This window comes from Octopus bimaculoides, chromosome 3 (assembly GCF_046866305.1).
Source record: "Octopus bimaculoides isolate indiv1 chromosome 3, ASM4686630v1, whole genome shotgun sequence".
NCBI lineage: Eukaryota > Metazoa > Mollusca > Cephalopoda > Octopoda > Octopodidae > Octopus > Octopus bimaculoides.
Window position 1 is genome coordinate 164794965 of NC_142930.1, and position 25935 is coordinate 164820899.

General features: G+C 40.2%; 1 protein-coding gene across 1 annotated transcript in view; it reads right to left on the reverse strand.

The window, feature by feature from the left end:
• LOC106879775 (centrosomal protein of 72 kDa) overlaps window positions 1–25935 on the reverse strand; it is a 53713-nt gene that overhangs the window by 4492 nt on the left and 23286 nt on the right. Inside the window, exons 8-13 of the mRNA XM_014929477.3 lie at window positions 22851–22984; window positions 17354–17436; window positions 16279–16445; window positions 12479–12632; window positions 6121–6290; window positions 3443–3572 (exon numbers count right to left, since the gene is read on the reverse strand). Coding sequence (XP_014784963.2) covers window positions 3443–3572; window positions 6121–6290; window positions 12479–12632; window positions 16279–16445; window positions 17354–17436; window positions 22851–22984 — 838 coding nt within the window. The remainder of the gene's footprint in view (window positions 1–3442; window positions 3573–6120; window positions 6291–12478; window positions 12633–16278; window positions 16446–17353; window positions 17437–22850; window positions 22985–25935) is intronic.

Below are 25935 nucleotides of genomic sequence, written 5' to 3' on the forward strand. Positions count from 1 at the left end.
CTTTAATGTATTGATTAAACAAATCAATTAGTTGTTTGTTCGTCAAAGTCCTTCCATCACTATTCATGACCCTTTCAATGATTTGGTTTCTCTCTACAAGGTCTGCTGTGAGTCTGTCCAAGAACTGGTCTCATGCCTGTAATGTGTATATGTACATGTGTTTACTTAGAAGATAAGCTAAGGGCGAGAGTAAATGAAGAGTGTATGTGCATGCAGGTGTGTGTGTGTGTGTGTGCAAGTGTGATTATGTGTGTATGTGGGTGTATGCACACATGTACAAGCACACACACACACACACACACACACTTACCTCCTCTTGTAAATAAACACACATCTATATACATACACACTCTCACGCCATAGTACCACAGAGTGGGATTGAACTCACCACCACTGCCAAATCATGTGGTTATGAAGCAAACATTTTAATCACTTGTGTGTGTGTGCGTGTGTGTGTGCATGCGTGTGTGTGTGTCTCTCTCTCTCTGTCCCTTTGACTCAGGATTACGTGATGGCTGTAAATAAGCACCACCATCATACAGGTGACGTTGTTTGCTTCAAGTCTTCTGTGGAAAACATGTCTGATCACAAGGAAGAGTTGGTGACAGGAAAGGCATCCGGCTGTAGAAAATCTGCCTCAGCAAATTCCGTCTGACCCATGCAAGCATGGAGAAGTGGACACTAAAGTGATGATAATGATGGTGACTGTCAAAGCAGAAGTCATAAAGAAACTGTGATATTTAATGAAGAAAGTATAACGGAGATATACGAGGTTAAAAGATATAAATAAACCTCAACTTGTTAGAACAAGACAATTTACAAGAGAAACAGAGAAACGAAGAAACTTAACAAAGGCCTTTATGGAATATGAGAATTTGAAGAGATTCAACACAGTTGTTTTCTTTTTAAGGACTTAAATCTGAATTGAATGGCAAAACCGTGGCAAAAGTAATAAACACAGAGGTGTGATGGTGGTGGTGGTGATGATGATGGTGGTGCTTGTGGCGGTAGTAATAGCGACGGTAATACTGAAAGTGGTGGTGGTGGTGGTGGTGGTGGTGGTGGTGGTGGTGGTGGTTATAAAATAAAACACAAACTGAATGGTCGAAATATAAGAAAAGCTATTGATACAGTAAACACAATAGGGAGGGACTGCCTGCTACAATGGAAGACATGTTTAATGACAAGGTAGCAAAGGGTCTGCTAGAAATAGCAGCAAAACTCCTTCAAACCCTGCCCTACCAAATTGGAGAAACAAAAAACAGACACGTGAAAGTGTAGCCCTACGTAAACTGTGTCTGAAGAGAAAAGACAGGGTGGCCATGGCTGGATTGTCTTCGACTCTAAGTCTACGTGGTGAGGGTAGAGTTTTGTCTACACAGCAACATATGTTGATATCAGTGAAGATATTTTGACCTTTTAAATTTTACTTGTTTCAGTCATTAGATTGCGACCATGCTGGGGCAACACCTTGAAGAACTTCAGTTGAATGAAGCTCAGGACTTACCATTTTTTTAAAGCCAGGTACTTATTCTATCAATCCCTTTTGTCAAACTACTAAGTTACAGGGACATAAACACACCAACACCAGTTGTCATGTGGTGGTCGGGACAAACACCGACACACACACACATATCATCATCATCCAGTGTTTTAAATCTGGGTTTTGTCCCCGTTAACAGGGGTGGCCAGATCTACCTCAATGCCATAGTAACTGAGGTAGGCAGGTGCAGCCCACCCCACCCTTTGGGCTGGCTGGTGCCCATTCTCCTTTGCTTCTCCATTCTCCTTTTGGAGCTGGATTTTCTACGGGGAGCATGCCCCTGCTTACCCCCAACTTCGATTTCTAGACATGAGTGGTCCCGAGACCAAGGCCTCTATCACGATTTTTAAGAAATGTGGTGGAAAACTAGCTCAGGAAGGCAGGGACACTACTCCCTGAGACCCCTTTTGGATCCCCCCCTACCTACACACACACACACATATATATATATATATATACATGCAAAAGGCTTCTTTCAGTTTCCGTCAACCAAATTCACTAACAAGGCTTTGGTTGGCCTGAGGCTCTTGCCCAATGTGCCCTGCTGTGGGACTGAACTCAGAGCCATGCAGTTGGGAAGCAAGCTTCTTACCATACAGCCATGCCTCTGCCTTATGATTTTTTTTACTTTTTTAAGACTGGTACTTATTCTATCAGTTTCTTATGCTGAACTGCTAAGTTATCAAGTAGTTGTGGGTGTGGGGGGCCAACACAGCCCCAGGCATGGCAATAGGTGCAAGTATGGCTGTGTGATAAGAAGTCTGCTTTCCAACCATATGGTTCCAGGTTCAGATCTACTGTGTGGATGGAGACTGAGAGAAGCCTCTTGTGTATGTGTGTAGTCATGGCCGATGTCAGTGCTATCTGACTGGAACCCATGCTGGTGGCATGTAAAATGCATTGCTCGAGCGTTGGGCCTCATGGAGGCAGGTACAGGCGACCAAGACCCTTGTGTTGACCTGTCAAGCCAAGTGAGACCATAGTCATGGCCAATGCCAGTGTCAGGTCAATAGCACTCGTGCTGGTGGCACATACAAAGCACCCCCTACTATCTTGGAGTGGTTGGCATAAGGAAGGGCATCCACACATAGAAACCTTGCCAAATCAGACTGGAACCTGGTGCAGCTCCTCAGCTTACCAGTTTACAGCATGGAAAGCAGACGTTAAATGATGATGATGATGATACACACACACACACCCAGGCATCAAGAACAGCATATCGCTGTAGGAAACCTGGCTCTACAAATTCCACTCGACCCATGCAAGCATGGAAAAGTGGATGTTAAATAATGGTGATGATCATGAACATATGCATGTTGTTTTATGTCAAATGAATGAGAAAGTAGTACTCAATACATGTAGTAGAAGATATGGTTTCTTTTTACTGAAACTGAAGCTAATCATCATCATCATCATTGTAGGCATGGGTCGGATGTTTTGACAAGGAGCTGGCAAGTCAGAGGGCTGCACCAGGCTCCAGTTGTCATGGTTTCTTCAGTTGGATGCCCTACCTAATGCTAATCACTTTACAGATTGTCATCATCATCATCATCATTTAACATCCACCTTCCATGCTGGCATGGGTGGGACGGTTTGACAGGAGCCAGCCAGGCAGAAGCCTACACCAGCCTTCTGTGGCTGTTTCAGCAGGATTTTTACAGCTGGATACCCATCCTAGCACCAACCACTCAGCTGAGTGGACTGAGTGCTTTTTATGTGGTACCAGCACAGGATGTGGTACCAAAACATGTGGTGTTTAAACATGGTATTGGTGCAGGCATGGCTTGCTTTGTAATCAATTGTCCACCAAACAGTGGTAGAAGTAGAAGGAAGAGTAAAATCATGAATGAGTAGTGTGTTAGTTTATAAGATTAAAGACTAAAGAATAAACCACTGAACTGCATTGAGTTGTGTCAGCGACAAATTCCTCAGTTCCTGACTTTGATTTCTTGATCAATAACCATTGTAGATCCTCTCTCAGTTTCTTGTTTTCTTCCAAACATTGTTCCAACTGAGTTTTCAGACAAACCTACACAACAAAAAGAAAATCAAAACTGACATTAAACAGGCACTTAACTAAAAAGAAATAATTAAAGAAAATTGAAGAAGAAATTGTGCTAGAGTTTAGACAAGGGTCAGTAAAATGGCCCAATATTGATCCCTCATCTAGAAGTCCTAGGTGTTGTTAAACAACAGAAACAATTTTGAGTATTAACCCTTTCGTTACTGTATTTATTTTGAGATGTTCTGTGTTTCTTTTAATTAATTTTAAATATAACAAAGAATTTAGCAAAATCACTTCGTTATCATTAAGCTAGAAGCCACCCGGAATATTCTGTAAAATGGTTAATGTTAGGAAGATCATCTAGTCATAAAAACACCCGATAAAGCAGACACTAGTGTTTGGTATTGTCCTCAGCTCCTGTCAAACTGGCCAACCCATGCCAGAGTAGAAAATGGGCATTAAATGGTGGTCGTAGTGGTGATGATAATGATGATTAATTCAGCATTCCTACCCTCCCAGACAGGCTAAAGGATCATGTTTCATTCAAAACATTCTAATTTTAGTATAGTTTCCATGGCTGGATGCCTTTCCTATCACCAACCATTTTGCAGAATCTACTGTGAATATTTCATCATGACACTAGAGATGCAGTCTTGTCTTTGCACCAGATTAAATGGTCCCCTTAATCCTAAGTCGTTTCTGATTGTTCACTTGGTATTTTTTAATCACACTGTAAAAATATAATTTCTATTTAATAATAGCTGATATAAATGTTTGTTGGTCGGTTGGTTGGTTGAATTCTGCAGTCAAGTTTTACACTGTATAGAGAGAGGTGGGGGAGAGAGTAAAAGAGAGAAGCAGAGAGAGTAAAAGAGAGAAACAGAGAGAGTTAACAGAAGGGGTGCAGGATGAGTGTCTTCTTGAAAAATAAACATCTTTTTGTGCTGAAATTTTGCAGAGATAGCTTTTCAATGGAGTAGATTGTGATTTTACTGATGAAATTTATTAAAACAATTAATATTTATTGCAAATATATCAAATGAGAAACTTGCTTTATTTAATTCTGTTTCATATTATTAGTGACGTCTAACAGGGTAATCCTTCTAAGGTGCTGTGGCTCATAACAGGACCATCAGAGTGGCTAGTTTGACAACTTCCTACAAGAGGCCCCTTTTATGTTACTGCAGGGCTGTGTAGAGCTCCAACGGTATGGTTTTTACGATTGGATGCCCTTCCTAACACCAACCACTTTACAAAGTGTAATGAATGCTTCTTTTTTTTTTTGCTACTGACACGAGCAGGGTCGCTAAATAACCTGCTTGATGAGAAAAGAACATAGAAAGTTCCCTTGACTAAGTAGTGAGGAAGTATTTGAAGCAAGGAGATGGCTTAATACCAGGTGTTAAGAGGCTAAAGTATGACAGGAGGCAGGGGCGGACTGGCCAGGTTGCCAGCTTGCCTGATGGCAAGTGGGCCCCTGCGCCATTAGAATCTATATATGGGGGCCCATGTTAGTATCTAAGGGGCCCATTCCCTCAAGTTTGAGAATTTTTTATTCACTCCTGGAAGAATGCATTAATTATTTCAGCCTGGCTGTGTTTGTAGACAGTTGGAAAGAATACTTTTAACAAAAAAAAAAAAGAAGATAGCATTGTAGTTGTGAGTGCCCCCCCCCCTTGTAGTTGCGGGTGGGCCCCCTTGTAGTTGTAGGTGCGCCCCCTTGTGGTTGCAGGTGGGCCCCCTTGTAGTTGCGGGTGGGCCCCCTTAGTCCCCTGGCAACCAATATTTTTAGACCCAGTCCACCACTGAGTAGAGGTGTTGTGCTATAGAAGAGATACATGACTACTACCCCTATTATATAAGGGTGGATAGGAGTACTTGCTTGCTAGCTTACTTGTACTTGTGGTGGCATTCACCCGGGGTGGGTTAAGCAAGCTCTGACCAACAAGCTCACCATGTCACTCACGAATGCTGACCACATCTGATGGTCAGCGGCAGTTGAGGCTGTAGTTGATATAAAGTAATGTTTTTGATTATTGTCTGAAAGTCCAACTTGAAAGTTTGGCAAATGCCCCACCGGGAGAGCAAGCATGATGATTAACGAGAACCCTGTTGCTGTAGTAGTCCTTCACTGTTGTGGTGTAGAGTCCATGGATTAGTGTTGTGGTGTAGAGTCCAGTCTGGATTAGTGTAATCCATAGCAGTTCATCTTGACGTCAACTGTTGACCATCACAGAGGATTTGCTGACCAAATCACCACTGAGTATCCAGCATGGATTTGAAGTGAGTACAGACTTGTAAGCAGAGGTCAGCATTACCAGGTTCCAGTGGATGCCACTGTGGGTAGGAGTAGCTGGAGTAGTGATGGGGGTAGCAGAGTAAACCCTCAGGGGACAAGAAAGTAAGTATGAGAGAGAATATGGACAGTGGATCAGTGGAGAGTAGCCAATGATTAAAGATGGGGGTCAGAGGTAAATGTAGTGAGTGATGAACAAGGGTGGAGGTGTAGCCTGATGGGACATGAAAGAAATAATTCTGATGACATTTCATATTTCTAAAGAAATGATTTTACCACGTCAGGGTGTGTTGCTTGGCCGGGTCTACATTCTAGACTTCTTTCAACAGTTCTTGCTTTGTCTGGTGCCGTGGATTTACCAAAAAGGTCTGATGAAAACTGAGGATGCATTACAGATTCTTTATCACACTGAGCCATGTGTTTCTCTATCAAATTCTTTGCTATGGCTGAAATAATCAGAAATAAACACATTAGTTTCAAGTACTGAATGATTAAATAAATGTGGCTAAAGGGAGATTTGCCTGCTATTTCAAGGGATCTAATGAACCATTTGGAGACCACAGATGGTTGCTGTTCTGGGGAAGAAAGATTATGAATAGGGGTTTGTGCAGGTAAAGGAAGGGATTGGAGGGCACAAGGGCAATAAGAAGTGAAGACATGAGTAGGCCAGAGTGCCGACTCATGTTTTTAAGGCCAGAAAATATTTCAGTCCCCAATAGTTAACAATACTCAGCAAGGCTCAAGTGAAGCCCACAATGGAGTGCTACTCCTACATCAATGCTGGTGCTACACATAGCAACATCTTTAAAATAAAATCAAGTACTAGAGATCAGTCCATTAGACTAAAACTTCAAGGCGGTGCCCCAGCATGGCCAGACTCTAATGACTGACACAAATAAAAGATAAAAGATTAAGAATAAAGTTTATACATCAAAGAAATGAGGAAGAGAAATTGTTTTTTTTTCTCTTGAGAGGAGATAGAATAATAATTAGAGAGTCTATTAATATGTTGGGATTAAAAATACATTTATGACTTCTTTCCTGATGAAACATTTCTGTCAGTTAATTCATATGACACACAAATATAGAAGAGGTTGTTTTGTTGGTATATCCTCACCGATTCATGTCATTGACAGATTAACAAGTGTAGCTGTTACATATTTATTTACCGTGTCTATGAATGGAGGGTGATGTGGACTCCTTGCAAGACACAGTGCACACAAGGGAAACCCGCCCCCACCACCCGTCTAGAGGGGGGGGGGCGTCAATACTGAATAAAAACTGATGTAGGGTAGGGAAGACTCTTCAGTTCTACTTCCGACTTCAGACAGTCCCTCTCTCTCTCTCTCTCTCTCTCTCTCTCTCTCTCTCTCTCGCTTTCTCTCTCGCTTTCTCTCTCTCATGCTTGTAACACGATAAAATGAATCACTCCGTCGTGGCTGAAAAAATATGAGAAAAATATGAGACATGCAGGTTTTCTCTCTACCAGCTTGGGCTGGTAGAGAGAAAAGAGAGGAGCGATGGCAGAGGGGGAGGCAGAGGGGGGAGAGGAGAAGGCAGAAGTAGAATAGGATGGAGAGGAGGAGGAGGGGGGGAGGAAGAGGGGAAGGAGGTTAGCTTCACAGGTAACTCTATCAAACTTTAGGGAGCATATATTATTACAAAACTGATTGCAATAAATCTGCCAAGTACAAAGATAAATATCAAAATGAACAATAATAACAACAACAATAATAATAAGGAGGAAATATTAGCACTGGATAGAAGGACAAGAAAGTTGATGATGCTGCATGGGGCGCCACACCGTAAAGCAAACATAAACAAAATATATATATGAAAAGAAAGAATGGTGGCAGAGGACTAATTAGTATAGAATATTGTATAAGGAGTGAAAGAAGAGAACGCTTGCCGAGTGTCTGATAAATAGTGATGAAGACCTGCTGCAATATTCCGTGAAAGATATGGGTGTAAATGCAGACGAAATGTTGGGCAAGGAAGAGTTTAACCAAAGAGCTGAGGAGAAGAGAAAAGAAGACCTTCTTGAAATGAGAATGCATGAACAGTTTGAAAGGAATACACAGGATGTTAAGGATAATACAGCATCGTGGGCATGGCTTGAGTGAGGGGATTTGAAGCGTACCACTGAGAGCCTGATCATTACTGCACAATTCAGTGAAGTATGACATTTATAAAACTTCTGACACCCAGAAATGCTGACTGTGGAAAGAGTGTGGAAAGTGTGACCCACTTGGGAAGTGGATGTGAGAACCTTGCACAAGAAGAATACAAACACTGCCATGATAAAATGTGTGTGTATCTTCATTGGCTCTTATACCATAAATACCAATATGAAATAACAGAGAACTGGTATGAGCATGTACCAAGTGAAGTTATGCAGGAGGATGGAACAGTAACGATACTCTGGGACTATGATTTTTAGGCAGTTCGTGTAATCGAAATCCGTCGGCCGGATATTGGTATATTGAATGAGAGAGACAAATACTGTCAGATCATTGATGTAGCCATAGCAAATGACATGAATGTTGTGAGTAAAGAGGTTGGAAAAATCACCAAGGACTCCGAACTGAAAGTGGAAATGGCAAGACTGTTTGGAATGCGAGAGGGTAATGTAAAAGTGATACCAGTGGTGATTGGAGCATTGGGTTCAATCCCATTAAAACTTCAAAACTTCTTAAGGCAACTGGAAATTCCATGCAAGGTTGATGTCTTGCAAAAACCAGCCTTATAAGGCACAGCGCATATCCTAAGGAAAGTATTATCTGTCTGAGGTCCATATTGTGATTTGACAGAAGACTAAAGACTCCGGTGCATTTTTACCTACACTGTGTTATGAAGGAATAATAATAAAGAAAAATGAGCTCCAAATCAATTCAGCCAGACTGTAGCAAGGATGAAAGGCAAAGTCAACCTTGGTGAAAATTGAACTCAGAACGTAATGGCAGACGAAATACCGTTAAGCATTTTGCCCAGCAGGGTAACGTTTCTGCCAGCTCGCCGCCTTAACAACAGCAATAATTACATACAGGAAAAGAGATTCTGCTTGGAGTTTATGGCAAGCTGTTGATAGGGCAATCTGTCGCGCACATATGGTTGTGATGCATGTGCCTGGTGTACCCTTATCAGACGGGTAGTCATGATGGGTATACTGGGCTTCGTATGTCACTTTGATGGCATGCGCTGCTCTCTCACTCAATAATAATAATAATACACATATACATATATAGGTTGGTAGGTAGGCAGGTAGGTAGGTAGATAGATAGATAGAGAGAGAGAGAGAGAGAGAGAGAGAGAGAGAGAGAGAGAGAGAGTCAGTTTGGTAGATAGACAGCTAGATAGAGAGAGAGAGAGAGAGATAGTCAGTTTGGTAGATAGATAGATAGATAGACAGACAGACAGACAAACAGACAAATAGATAGATGACTTCTTGCTAGACAAATCTGTCTCTTTCTATGTGTCTCTCTGCTGTGTCTCTTCCCCCACCTCTCTCTCCCTGCTTTAATTCTGTTCTTTCACACACACACACCCTACTACACACAATAATAACAATACTCAACTGCTAACTTTCCCAGCCAACCACCACCCCAACCACCACCACAACCAGCCACACCCATTTTCTTATTTCAACTTTTAATCACAAAAAGAAAGAAAATGAATTTTTACAAATTTACACTAAAGAAACCAAAATACTTCATTTAATACAAGAGGAACCAATCAGAAATTTACCTGTATTTTTATCTATAACACAACAGGTATGATCTGACACTAACCAATATTACACACCCTTGTCCTGCACACAATACAACCAACAACTCCTCTAATATTCTCACACTCCACCATACCTGGTTTACCATGTCATTCTAATCAACGATGGACCGTGATAGAGTCACTTTCATTACATTCAATACAATGTGCTCCAAAGTTAATTCCTATCTTTTACCAAATCCTTCACACTTTCTTTCTCTGGAACAATCCCTCTGGTCATCCTCTCTTCCTACATCTCTGTGACCATTGTTAGACTTTTTAGGGAGCAACATATGATGGAAAATTCTCTTACGTGACACATTCACACCCCAAAGGTCACTAAAAAAAATGTTGCATTTGATATCAGCAAATATACCAACATGGTTTGACATGAAAGCCTTCATCATCATCATCATCATCATCTGTAGCCAGTGCCCCCAGACTGGCTCCTGTGCCAGTGGCAAGTTAAAAGCACCATCCGAACATGGCTGATGCCAGTAACCCCTGGCTGACCCCTGTGCCGGTGGCACGTAATAAGCACTATCTGAATGTGATTGATGCCAGTGCCACCTGACTGGCTCCTGTGCCGGTGGCACATAAAAAGCACCCACTACACTCACGGAGTGGTTGGCATTAGGAAGGGCTTCCAGCTGTAGAAACATTGTCAGATCAGATTGGAGACTGGTGCAACCTTCTGGCTCTCCAGACCTCAGTCAAACCGTCCAACCCATGCCAGCAAGGAAAGCAGACGTTAAACGATGATGATGATGATGATGATGTCCATGGGCTGGACGGTTTGACCAGGGCTGGTAAGCTGGAAGGCTGCACCAGACTCCAATCTGATTTGGCATGGTTTTCTACAGCTGGATGCCCTTCCTAACACCAACCACTCCAAGAGTGTAATGGGAGTTTTTACATGCACTGGCACAGGTGCCATTTCATGACACTGCTGTCTGCCACGACTGCCACATAATGCCAAAAGTCTCAGTCATTGCCTCCATGAGGCCCAACACTTAAAAAGAATTGGTCCTCAAGCTACTAATCCACAACATTTGTCTCTCAACTCTTGTTGCCCACCATCCTTTAATCTTTATCTTTTTATCTTTTCCTTGTTTCAGTCATTAGACTGTGGCCATGCTGGGGCCACTGCCTTGAAGAATTTTTTTGTTGAATGAATCGATCCTAGTACTTTTTTTAAAGCCTGATACTTATTTTATCAGTCGCTTTTGCTGAACTGCTAAGTTACAGCGATGTGAACACACCAACACTGGTTGTCATACAGTGGTGGGGGACAAACACAGACAATGCACACACACACAAACACACACATATGACAGGCTTCTTTCAGTTTCCACCTACTAAATCCACTCACAAGGTTTTGGTTGACCCAAGGATACAATACAAGACACTTGCATTAGGTGACTTGCAGTGGGACTGAACCCAGAACCATGTGGTTAGGAAGCAAGCTTCTTACCACATATCCATGCCTTCACCTAACAGACAGCACATGCCTTTCTTGTAGTCAAGTTTTTACTAATGACTTAAATGTTTCTCACCTCTTGGATCAGAGGTTTTCTTATTTCTTTATTGCCCACAAGGGGCTAAGCATAAAGGAGACAAACAAGGACAGACAAAGGGATTAAGACGATTACATCGACCCCAGTGCGTAACTGGTACTTAATTTATTGACCCCGAAAGGATGAAAGGCAAAGTCGACCTCGGTGGAATTTGAACTCAGAACATAACGGCAGACGAAATACCGCTAAGCATTTCTCCCGGCATGCTAACGATTCTGCCAGCTCGCCGCCTTGGATCAGAGGTTTTCTGTCAGCCAATTCTATATGCTGACAATGCTCTCTCTCTCTCTCTTGCTATCAACTTTGATACACTGCAAGGTTCGGTTAAGTCTCCCACACTCTTCTGTATGCCAATGACCCACTTGCTCTTACTTCTAACAACATTCATTCCTATGCAGACAACACAGTCCTTCTGTAGCTTCTGCACCTTTTGAGTCATCCACACAGAACCTTAGCACTTAACGCATGACATATAGCAACACCATGGACAAAGATCTTTAAGAGCCACCTTTGATTTACGCGTGACATACACTCGATGCCATAGACAGAGACCATTGACGCAAATCCAAAGACACAATTGATATAACGCATCAAGGAATCACATTTGTACCACACCCATTACACACAAGTACAGACAAACAAACAAAAAGTTCAAAACCACCAACAAATGCTCCACCGTTCAACCTTTGATGACCTCAAAGCAACCTCACACATATAAGATTCTCAAAACTGTTTCATTACAGCTAGATTTTTGCTTCTTTTATCTTTTCCTCTTTTGCTTGTTTTAGCCATTAGAAGTGAACCAATGACTGGTCTTGCTGTAATCCTGTCAATCAATAATGGTTTTATTTCCAAAACTAAATATATAGCTAAAAATGAATTGCTTTAGATTTTCTATAAATGTCTATGTGGTTAAGAAGCTTGCTTTGCAGCCATGTGGCTTTGGGTTCAATCCTACTGCATGGCAATAACCCCAAGTGGACCAATGCCTTGCGAGACAAGAGGACTGTGTGGAAGCCCTTTGTGTATATATATATATATATATATATATATATATATATATTAAAAATGTGTCTGTGTCTTTGCGTTTGTGTATGTCCCTCCCCACCCTAGCTTGACAACCAGTGTTGGTTTGTTTATGGTCCCCATAACTTAGAGATGCAGCCCAAGAGATTGAAAGCACCAGGCCAAGGTCAATTTGTCCGAGTAAGCCCTTCAAGGCAGAGCCCCAACATGACCTCAGACCAATGGCTAAAACAAGTAAAAGAGAAAAAAAAATGAAACATTTTACTTACATTTGAATTTCACATTTCTATGAAGTGACTGGGCCCCATTCCAATATTTATCGACAAAATCCATAATCTTGAGAAGTAATCGATCTACACTGGGGCCATCAGAGGCTTTCGAAGCTTCAGATCCTTCACAAGAGATCACAGTTGATGAAGAGGACTGAGTTGAAGAGAAATATTTATACAGACTTTTGTTAATATTTACATGGCATCAATAATAATAACAATAACATATAATAATAATAAGAAGAAGAAGAAGAATAAGAATAATGGTAAGAATAATAATATATAATAATAATAAGAAGAAGAAGAATACAGTTCTAATATCTGTCAAATGTAAATGATGTAATAATAATAATAATAATAATAATAATGAAATTATTGTGTATAGTGCTCAGGTGCACTACAATTCATCAAAGGTGTGCGTACAGTACACAGAATTATGAAGAAAAGTCAGGAAAGTGACTACGGTTTCACCTGGCTTAACGAGTCTTCTTCACCTGACTTCCATAGGTGAAGAAGACTCATTAAGCCAGGTGAGCATGTCCCTTGATGGCTAACAATATGTGCATCTCTGATCATGAGCAGAAGTAGTGGGGGAGCATCATAGCCATGTGTTGAGGGGAATTCTTTGGTGTTTGGATAATTCACCTCTGGAAACATGGGTATTTTGTTCAACATCCTTAAACAAACCTTATTCAGGGACCTTTTGAGCGGGATGGGCTACTTGACTTGAAGAAAATTCTAACTGGGCCCCACCTGCGAGGTCATGCGCTGTTTATCTTGATATGAGATCACCATGCTGTGCACATATGGTTGTGATGCATGTTCCTGGTGTACCCTTATCAGACGGGTAGTCATGATGGGTATACTGGGCTTTGTACATTTTTACCTCAGTGTCACTTTGATGGCATGCACTGCTCTCTCACTCAATAATAATAATAACAAGAGCTCTCAGAGAGTGCAAACCTCCGCCAAGGCAACACCACCGTCCTTTTAACGATTAGCCAGAGATGAGTTTTCAAATGAGACTATCTGAAATAAACTGGACTGCTCTCACAAACGAGAATACTAAAAATGAACCCGACTGCTCTCAAACAGAAAAATAAACCAAAAATATATACATTGAGCGAGAGGTGAAGGGAGAGGAGATGAAATACTAATACAGTGAAGGAGAAATAGTGAGAGTAATAGCCATGACTGAGAGGGAGTAAGAGAAAGTAATGAGAGAGATGAAACGAAGCGGCAAAGAGAGCGTCGTATGAATGAGAAAGGAAGGGGTGATGGATGAATAACGAAGGAAGGAGTGAAAAAGCCGATAAACGGTGTTTGAAGTGTGTGTAAAAGAGGGGTGTGTTTGCATGTGTGTTGGGCCTCACGGAGGCAATGACCAACACCTTTGGCATTATGCTGTGCTTGCAAAGAAGACCCATCAAGTCGAGCAAAATCACAGTCGTGGCAGATGCTGGGGTCACACAAATGGCACCCATGCTGGGGGAACGTAAAAGCACCCATTACACTCTTGAAGTGGTTGACATTAGGAAGGCCATCCATAGTAGGAAACCATGTCAAATCAGACTGGATCCTGGTGCAGCCTTCCAGCTTACCAGCCCAGTCAAACTGTCCAACCCATACCAGCATGGACAACGGACACTAAATGATGATGGTGATGATGATACTTATGAACCTATATAGTACCTATATAAACAAGGATAATTAAGCTATACACACACACACACACATATGACAGGCTTCTTTCGGTTCCTATCTACTAAATCCACTCACAGGGCTATTGCCAGCCCAGGGTTATAGTAATAGATACTCGCTTATTCATTCAGTGGGACTGAACCACATTTCTTAATTACACAACCACACCCACACCAGCCATTGTTGATAAAAAAAACTTTCCTTTCAGTGGAAAGAAATGTTAGTTCTGACAGAGCAAACCATGAAATCAGAAAATAGAGCGAAGGAGGTGTTCTATGAACTCAGTGACCTTCCATTTTAACAGAATGCTCAGCTAGTGCTATTGTCAAGGTAGGAAGAATGTGTATAATAGACCTAGCAATAAACCAGGAGCCACTGTCTGTCAAATAAGTACTCAAGTTGGGGTTAGTTAACATTGAAACTGATTGGTAACAAAAGGGCATTTGTTTCGCATGGGTGAGTTTGTTGTTCTAATTGCTTGTTCGTTTAAAGGTCATCCAAGAGAAATTGAGAAATGGCTTTTTAAGTTTTAACTATTACATAATGTTGTGGTGGACACCCCCATGTGAGAAGTGGGCCGGTCCACTACTAATAAATAGTGGACTGATGCAGTCAGTAATGTCTGTCAGCGAGGTACACTGTTCAGAGCCAGTCCCGCAGAGACAACAAAATATGTCATCGTAATGTGGGACATAACATATAATAATAACATATAATAATAACAATAATAATAATAACAATAATAATAATAATAATAATAATAATAATAGTATAACATGCCCAGCTAACAACAAGATATGCGATAAGGAAGAAAGAAAAGTTGATAGATATGACAGGTTAGCTTGGGAAGTTAAACAGTTGTGATTGATGAAAAAGGTGGTAGTAGTACCAGTAATTGTTGGAGCCCTGGGAACAGTGAGTAGAAATCTTGAGAAGTACATAGAACAAATAGGGGCTGCAATAAGGGTGGAGCACTTGCAGAAAACAGCCCTGCTTGGAACCGCTCAAATACTCCAGAAGGTGCTCGAAAAATAAGGGGTGTTACCTTAGCTCACTGGTCGTGAACAGCTGACACTGTAGTACATCCCCAGCGCTAGAAGCTGTGCAAAGGCAATTATAATAATATTTTATAAAGACTGATGTGACTCTTCACAAAGGTAAATAGACAATAAGAAGAGCATGATGTAATTCGTAATAGATTGTCTATTTAAAAGTTTTAACAATATTTCAACAGATTGTCTGCCATCTTTAAGTTCAAAATGTAAAATGAAAACAACTGCAGAAACACAGAAATTCAGAATATTTGTTTAAAATGAGGAAATTTTTCTGCAATATGCTAATAACTTTCATGTAACACTTTTAAAATGCCAGCAAAATTTCGGTGCCAGTTAATCACTAAAGGAATTCTATCACAAATTTTACTTTGGTTGCTAAAATTACGCATGGAAGTTTGATCTTCCTTGCTTAATTTTAGCTATATCATTTGTGATTTCCTTTAATAGGTATAATTTATAAATGGACCCACCTACCATTTTATGTACTGCCACCTATCGCAGCTTCACCATATATCACGCCTGCATTTACATCTAATGCTATTTCTAACCATCTTTCACATTCTCACAAACCTATTCATCCACCCATCCTTGACCCTCCCCCCTGTTCCTATATCCTCTTATTCCCACCTTCTTGTACTTTGAGTGTATGCCCAGGCACCACATCTCTCTTTCTCCATTCTTTCTCCCTTTCGTTACCATGTTTTTGTTGAAACACACTGTTTTTGTTCCAATTTTGGAAATAATGAAGAATTTGGTAAAATAACTTTGTTATTATCAAGCTGGTGTTCAGAACATAAATTAACGGGAACTTTTGATGGAAGGTTTTAATTAAGAGCTCTATAAAACAAGGAATCTGTATCATAGAACCATGGGTGGTTTCATGCAAGCTGGAACCAAAAAAAGGGTTAAACAATTATAAAACATAAAAGAACAGGAAAAAAACAGTCATTTCTAAACTTTGCAATTAGTTCAGAAGAAACTTCAACAACATCATAACAAATAAATTCATATTGAGAACAACAAAGTTTGTTGTCACCAACATACTTTTAATGCCTGAGAAGAGGAATGCTTATACTTTAGATGTTGTTGTTCTTGTGCCTGTTGTTGGGTTTGCTGGTGGTGGTGGTGGTGGTTCTGATGGTCAGTGTTTTGCTGCTGTTGCAACACTAATGGTTCTTTTGGTTGGTGCAATCCATTATCAGCAGTGTGTCCTTTAAATGTAAACAATATAATCATGAAAAAATAAAAACCACAACAGATTTTCTGTAATTCAATTTGCAAAAACAAACAAATGAGATCTAAACAATGCCACTATTTTGTGCTTTAGTGTCTTCAGCCAAAGTCAGCCTAGTACCATTTCACCATTTGTTTAGCAGAAACAACAGCACAATCACCCTCAAACTACTCCTTGACATTTTAACACTAGAAAAACAATGGAAATTTCAATTCTAAAAACAAGGTACCAGAAAATATGACTGGTAAGTCACAACTGGATTGTCATCCTAACAATATTCTCCACTCACTTCTATATACCCTGCATCTTGAGGGTACACGATAAAACTTTATCACCACTATTTCTATCTCTTTCTAGCTCCAATCCAGTCTCCCTCTCCCCCCCCCCCCCCACCTACTCTCTTTCTCATCCATAATGTGAGTAGTCATGTCGTTCCTCTACATCAAGAAACCTGTTCTGTTCTGGACCCTTCTCTTACACTTCAGTCCCTTGTCCGATGGCATAAAGCCACCTTCCCCTCTCTGCTGTAACCTCACTCGGTCAAAAGGATCTTAGTCTTGCAGGAAAAAGAAGCACCCAGCACACTCTGTAGAATGACTGGCATTAAAAAGGGCATCCAGTCATAGAAACCATGCCAAAGTAGATGTTGGTGCTTGCTGCAGTCTTCAGAACCATTAAATTCTATCAAATCATCCAACCCTTGCAAGGAACATGGATGTTAAATGATGATGATGATGATGGTGATGATGATGATGATGATGATGATGGTGGTGATGATGATGATGATGATGATGATGATGATGGTGATGGTGATGATGTGATGATAATGGTGGTGGTGATGATGATGATGATGATGATAAATGACCAGTTTTATTGAAGACTCACCTGGTTGTGGTGTAAAGGTAGAACGTCCAGTGTATTTAGAATAAGCTTCAACTTCTTCCTGGTGTGAAATTGGCACTGCAAATCTAATGAAATGCTATTTTTAACTGATATCAAATTAGTAAGAGTAGTCTAAACTTTGAATTAAAATAAATTGTAAATTCATGATGAAAATATGAATTTACAATATCGGTTGTCAAGCGATGTTGGGAGGACAAACACACACACAAACACACACACACAAACACGACAGGCTTCTTTCAGTTTCCATATACCAAATCCACTCACAAAGCTTTGGTCAGCCCGAGGCTATAGTAGAAGACACTTGCCCAAGGTGCCATGCAGTGGGACTGAACCTGGAACCATGTGGTTAGCAAGCAAGCTACTTACCACACAGCCACTCCTGCACCTATAAAGCCTTTTTTTTTTAAGATAACCTCATTTTATTTTTATTAACATGTTTTTACAGGAAGAAAAGAAAGAAAAAGACATTAAAAGAATAGATCAGATTATCAAGAAAAATACCCCATAACTACCTCGCCAAAGAAACAAAGAAAAACTTTTTAAAAAGTGGGGTGTGAAGCAGCAGAAGATGGGGTGGGGGGGGGGGAGTAATAAGTTATACACCCCAAACCAAATGGCAAGTTTAGACATGCCTTGCAGATATGATAGCAAAGGTGTTGCCATGGAGAATGGCTGGCAACACTTGCTACAGCATCCACCCCCACCTCGTGGGACTCATTTCTCAAATAGGCCACAGTTATACCGATTTTGTGCAGGATCAAAGACCACGTAGCACCAACTGATGGCAGCCGGCCAGGTTCTTATATTTGTTTATTTTGCTCAAAATTATCAAGAAACTAATTTTTACAAATTTAGCAGGGCGAAGGTGGTGGTTGTGGTGGTGGTGGTTTGTAGAATTCACAGACTATTAGACAGAATGCCCTACATCATCATCATCATCATCATTTAATGTCCATTGTCCATGCTGGCATGGGTTGGATGGTTTGACTAGGGCTGGTAAGCTGGAAGGTTTCCCCAGTCCCCAGTCTGATTTGCATGGTTTTCTATGGCTGGATGCCCTTCTTAACACCAACCACTCTGAAAGTGTAATGGGTTCTTTTACATGCCACTGGCACAGGTACCATTTGCATGACACCAGGGTGCTTTATGTGCGACCAGCATGGGTGCCAATTTGTGTGACACCGGTGTCTGCCATGACTGCAATTTTGCTCAGCTTAGTGGGTCTTGTTCTGAAGCACGACATAAGACCAAAGGTCTCGGTCATTGCCTCCATGAGGCCCATCACTGAAGAGGAACTCAGCCACTTTGCCTCCCTAAGGCCCAATGCTCGTAAGGAACTTTTTACATGCCACTGGCACATATACATACATACACATATATATATATTACAACGGGCTTCTTTCAGTTTCTGCCTACCAAATCCACTCACAAGGCTTTGGTCAGCCCAAGGCTATACTGGTAGACATTTGCCCAAGGTGCCATGCAGTGGGGCTGAACCTGGAACCATGTGGTTGGTAAGCAAGCTACTTGTCATACAGCCACTCCTGCACCGATATATATATATATATATATATATATATATATATATATATATCTTTTATTTTTTATCTTTTATTTGTTTCATTCCTTAGACTGCGGTCATGCTGGGGCACTGCTCTAAGGAAGTTTTAGTTGAATGAATCTACCCCAAAACCTTTTTTTTTTAAAGCCTGGTCCTTATTCTATCAGTTTCTTTTGCCAAACTACTAAGTTACAAGGACATAAACACACCAACACCGATTGTCAAGTGATGGTGGGGAGGAACAAACACAAAGACACACTCACACACACACACACACACATACATAACAGTCTTCTTTCAGCCTGAGACCAAGGTGTCACACAGTGGAACTGAACCCAGAATCATGTGGTTGGGAAGCAAGCTTTTTACCACACAGCCATGTATGCATATGTGAGTGTGTGTGTATATGTTTGTTTGTGTACCCTTGGCTAGACATCACAGGATGGTTGTAAATGAGCCTCATTGTCATACAAGCAAGGTTGTTCATTTCCAGTCTTCTGTGAAAAATATGTCTGGCCATGGAAATGTATTACCTAGCTTGATAACAGGAAAGGTCCAGCTGTAGAAAAATCTGCCTTGACAATTGGAAAAGTGGACATTAAATGATGATAACGATGATGATGATGATGATTATGATAATGATGACGATGATGGTGATGGTTGTGGTTGTGGTTGTGGCGGTGGTGGTGGTGGTGGTGATGACGATGATGTCAGAAATCAATATTAATAGATTTAGTATCAATAAAGTATTACTAGATCAATAAATTGACATACACATTTGAAGGATAGCAGATCAATCGTTTCTTCCGCCATATTGAATGTGAGAGACATCTTGTGGTTATATCAGGAATCAATAATAAAAGATTTTGTGCCAATAACACAGTACTGAATCAATAAAATTGACAATATTCCTCTTCCATTTTCGAGGCTTTGACGTTATGTTAGAAACCAATATTCTTTTTTATTCTAGGCACAAGTCCTGAAAATTAATTTCTTTTTTTTTGGGGGGGGGGGGGAAACAGTCGATTAGATCAACCCAGTACGCAACTGGTAGTTAGTTTATCGACCCCGAAAGGATGAAAGGCAAAGTCAACCCTGGCGGAATTTGAACTCAGAACGTAAAGACAAAAAAAATCTCTTTTCTTTTCTACTCTAGGCACAAGACCTGAAATTTTTGCAGGAGGAGGCCAGTCGATTAGATAGATCCCAGTACGCAACTGGTACTTAATTTATTGACCCCAAAAGGATGAAAGGTAAAGTTGACTTTGGCAGAATTTGAACTCAGAACATAAAGATAGATAAAATACCACTAAGCATTTTGCCCAGCATGCTAACATTTCTGCCCGCTTGCCGCCTTTGTTAGAAACCAATATTAACAGTTATGGAAGCAAACTGGCAGAATCATTAGCACGCTGGGCAAGATCTTAGTGCTGTGCCATCCATCTTCATGCTCTGAACTCAAATTCTACCAACGTTGACTTTACGTTTTATCCTTTCTGGGTCAATAAAACAAGTACTAGTTGAGTACTGCGGTCAATGTAATCAACTTTCCCCTCACCAAAGTTGCTGGCCTTGTGTCACAATCTGAAACCAAAATTAACAGATTTAATCTAATTAATTTAATAATGTCTAAGATTATAACAGAGTAAAATTATTGGTCAACAAAGAATTGTTGGTTGATGGTTTTGAGTAAACTAGAAAGCATTCCTTTTGAGTGTTTGGCATTATGTCGTGCTTGAGGAGAAGACCCATCAAGCTGAGCAAAAATTGCAGTCATGGCAGATACCGCTGTCATGCAAATGACACCCGTGCCAGTGGCATGTAAAAGCAGCCATTACACTTTCAGAGTGGTTGGCATTAGGAAGGGCATCCAAACATAGAAAACCATACAAAATCAAACTGGTGCACCCTTCCAGTGTACCAGCCCAGTCAAACCATCCAACCCATGCCAGCATGGACAATAGACATTAAATGATGATGATAATGATGCTGATTTCAAAATTTTCTTTGGTGTTTCTTCAGTTTGGAGGTACAACCATTTTTTTTTTTTATATTTAAAATATTTTGCAGGTTTTCATGTTTTTTCAGATGTTGTTGTTTAATGTGCAGGTGTGGCTGTGCAGTAAGAAGTTTGCTTCCCAACCACATGGTTCCAGGTTCAGTCCCACTGCATGGCACCTTGAACACCTTGGACTGACCAAAGCATTGTGAGTGGATTTGGTAGATGGAAACTGAAAGAAGCCTGTTGTATTCATGTATGTGTGTGTGTGTCTGTGTGTGTGTGCATGTGTGTGTCTTTGTGTTTGTCCACTTACTACTACTTGATAACCGGTGTTGGTGTGTTTACATCCCTGTAACTTAGTGGTTTGGCAAAGGGCACTAACAGAATAAGTATGCAGCTTTAAAAAAAAAGGGAGTACTGGGGTTGATACATTCAACTAAAAACTTTTCATGGCGGTGCCCCAGCATGGCCTCAGTCTAATGAATAAAACAAGTAAAAAATAGAAGATAAAAGATTCTTTTTAAATGTGAAAATTATCCAGACACTTTCTGCCATGTTCGTGGTACTTTTTATAAGATTTTGTGTCTCAGTCATGTTTTCACAAAGTTATGGCACATAAAAAGCACCATTCAAACGTGATCAATGCCAGTACCCACTGACTGGCCCCTGTGCCAGTGGCACATAAAAAGCACCCACTACACTCTCGGAGGGGTTGGCGTTAGGAAGGGCATCCAGCTGTAGAAACATTGCCAGATCAGATTGGAACTTGGTGCAGCCTTCTGGCTCTCCAGAACTCAGTCAAACCGTCCGATCCATGCCAGCATGGAAAACGGACATTAAACGATGATGATGATGGTGATTGGTGAATGACTTTGGTTCTATACAACCAGCCATTATTTGCAGAGTGTATGAATTGATAACATTATTTACAATGAACAAATAGGTGTCCCCACCTTGTTTATTGTTACCACAATGTTTCCTCTAGTGTATTCTCCAGCCTTCATCAGGTGTCCTGGTGGAATTTCAAACCCAACCCTTTATTTGACTCTGTTCTCATTCCTAAGATATTAATTTTTTTTTTTTTTTTTGCTGATATTATTTTATTTTTTATCTGTTGATATTATTTCTCAAGTCCCTGCTTGGGACTGAACTCAGAATCCGAAATTTAGTAGCCAGCACTCTTATCCACTGTGCTACATGCCCAGCAGATCATCTGATGAAGGCTGGAGAGTAAATCAGCCGAAACGTTGTGGTAACAACAAACAGGGTGAGGACATCTGTCTGTCCATTGTAAATAATCTCCATAATTCCTCATCTCAAAAGTGTAGACTCGTATGGACCATGTTTTCATCGATTGCTTACGGTGATTATGTAATCATGAGCTGACACGACCATCGTCTAAGTCCCAACACTGTTCACTCAGGGGCACATTTAGGACGTAATAGCTGGAGGTAAGGAGAGCTATGCCAGCACCATCACTACCATAAACAGTAGCAGCACCACCACCACCACCACCATCATTATCATCATCATTTAACATCCGTTTTCCATGCTAGCACGAATTTGATGGTTTGACAGAAGCCGTTGTCCGTTTTGGCATGGTTTCTACAGCTGGATGTTCTCCCTAACACCAACCACATTACAGAGCCCACTGGGTGCTTTTTATGTGGCACCAGCATCGACAGGGCCACCAAGCAACTTGAAAGACAACCATCTGATAATTATTTACAACTGAGTAGACTGAAGCTATTATGAAATGAAGTTACTTGTTCAAAAAAAAAAAAACATACTGCCTATTCCAGAAATTGAACCCTGGCCCTTATGATTGCAAACAAAATACCCTAACCACTAGACCACTGGAAATAACAATGTAATTGTGAAAAATGTTAATAACCAAAGTTATTGAGGTTTACTTGGTTTGATATGTCTGAGCTTTTGGTTGTGTTTCACTGCTCCCACTGTCTAATTTTGAGTAGTCCGAGTAGATTCCATCATTCAGAGACTTGTGTTTCTCAGAGTTTGCAGCATCTTCTGATGTCACTCTGCTCTGAAAGGATAAACAAAAAATGGATTACTTTAATAAGGGACAGCAGTGACAATGTGGTCTTGGGTTCAGTCCCATTGCATGGCACCTTGAGCAAAATGGCTTTCACTATAGCCCTGAGCTGACCAAAGCCTTGTGAGTGGCTTTCGGAGAGCAAAGCTAAAAGAAAGCCATCATGTGCGTGTGCACACGTGTGAATACATATATATATATAAATATATATATACACGCACACATATAGATATATGTAAATATATATATATACATACATATAATGATATATATATATATAAATTATTAAATAATGCAATACACATATCTTCTTTTCCATTTTTACTTATTTCAGTCATAAGACAGTGGCCATGCTAGAGCACTGCCTTGAAGAATTTTTAGTCAAATGAATCGACCCCAGTAATTATATTCTTTTTAAAAGCCTAGTACTTATTCTATCAGTCTCTTTGGCCAAACCACTAAATTACGGGGATGTAAACACACCAACACTGGCTGTCAAACAGTAGAGCGGGACAACCACAGACACAAAGACACACACACACACACATGACAGGCTTCTTTCAGTTTCCATCTACTAAATCCACACAGATGGCTTTGGTTGACCTAAGGCTATAGTAGAAGACACTTACCCTAGGTACCATGCAGTGGGACTGAACCTGGAACTATGTGACTGAGAAGTAAGATTCTTACCACAAAGCCATGTGTGTGTGTGTGTGTGTGTGTGTGTGTGTGTCCGTAAGACAGTTGCTTCCCTACCACATGGATTCATCTTCAGTTCCGTTGCATGGTATTTTGGGCAAATGTCTTCCACTACAGCCTTGGGCCAAGTAGAGCTTTGTGAGTGAATGTGTAAGAGACAGAAACTGAAAGAAGCCCATAGTATATACACACGTATACACACATATTTGTGTGTGTGTGTTTGTGTGTGTGAGCTTGAGTGTGTCAGTGTGTCAGTGTCCTCATCATACAAATCATGTCCTTCATTTCCAATCTTCCATGCAAACATGCCTGGCCAACACATGTTACTTGCAAACAACACACACACACAAGCCAAAACAATAATTAATTAATTTCGAAAGTGACTGTGCTTTAGGCTTCTCATTATTATTCTATATTTCCAACCTCAACTTTAGTCTTTGTAGCCATTTTATTAAAAGTATTTATACCAGCTTGTTTATTGATCTGTTGTCTTATACATATATATATATATATATATATATATACACACACACACACACACACACACACATCAGCTGAAACAGCTGTCATTTTTTTAGTTTGTCTGTTGCAATACTAAAACTGGAAAATATAAATATGTGTTTTCTGTGGCTGGGAAATTGTGCTTAATAGTCATACCATGGAATTAAGACCAGCTGGTGGCTGGCTAAATAACACATATACAAACATACAGACTGTGTACAATATAGTGAAGAGACAGAAATACAAAATGGAAATATATGGAGTCAACTGGGCACTTAATCAATATAGAAATCAACAAACATTTCAATAAATCTCAAGTATTTAAAGATGAGGTTTTGTAATTTTAATGATAGTAGACTTATCCAAGGCATGGTTGTATGATTTAAGGAGTTCATGTTGCAACCATGTGGTGTCAATCCCACTGTATGGCACTTTAACCCTTTCGTTATTGTATTTCTTTTGAGATGTTCTGTGTTTCTTTCAATTAATTTTAAATATAACAAAGAATTTAGGATAATAACTTAGTTATCATTAAGCTTGTGCTAGGAACATAAATTGTGACTAAGGTTTCATGGGAGATTTTAATTCAAAATTCATGGAAACAAGACATTTATACTCAGAGCCAGAAGCAGTTTCGGCTGGATTGGTATAAAAGGGTTAAGAATTGTTTCTCTATTATATATTTTAACCCTTTTGTTACCATAATTCTGTTGAGATGCTCTTTGTTTCTCTCAATTACTTTAAATATAACAAAGAATTTAGTAAAATAACTTAGTTATCATTCAGCTGGTGTTAGGAACATAAATTGTGACTAAGGCTTGGTGGAAGATTTTAATTCAGAACTTATGAAAACAAGACATTTGTATTACAATGCCAGAGCTGGTTTCAGCCAGGTTGGTAATGAAAGGGTTAAAGATGAGGTTTTGTAATTCTAATAATAGTAAAGTATACAAGGTGTGGCTGTGTGATTTAAGAAGTTCACATTGCAACCATGTGGTTTCAATCCCACCGTGGCACCTTAAGCAATTGTTTTCTACTATAATCCCAAGCTGATTAATTGTCCTCTGTGTGGATTTATTAGACAGTAAATAAGTAGAAACTCATTCTATACATAAAAATCCAAATCCAAATGTGATCGTTGCCAGTACCCACTGACTGGCTCCTGTGCTGGTGGCACGTAAAAAGCACCCACTACACTCTTGGAGTGGCTGGTGTTAGGAAGGGCATCCAACTGTAAAAACTTTGCCAGATCAGATTGGAGCCTGGTGCAGCCGCTGGCTCTCCAGACCTCAGTCAAACCATCCAACCCATGCCAGCATGGAAAATGGAAGTTACATGATGATGAAGAAGATGATGATGATGGCAGACAAAATTTTCCAATTCTTTCCTTTAACTCTTTGGATTGCAATCCCCTTGAAACTATCCTTTGATCCTTTGACACAAACTTCCTGTTTTAAAGGATCTAAATTGGAATCTTCCATCAAAATTTCAGGTTCATTTATGTTCCAAACACCAGTTAAATAATGACAAAGATATTCTTCTAAATTCCTTGTCATTACTTTCAAAATTGATTTAAGCAAAAGTAATGTATTTCAACAGAAATATGGTAACAAAAGGGTTAAAGTGATCTAAATTAAAACCTTCCAAACACCAGCTTAATAATCCTTTCTGCTTTAGGCACAAGGCCTGAAATTTTGGGGGAAGGGACAAATCGATTACATCGACACCCCCCACCCCCTAAT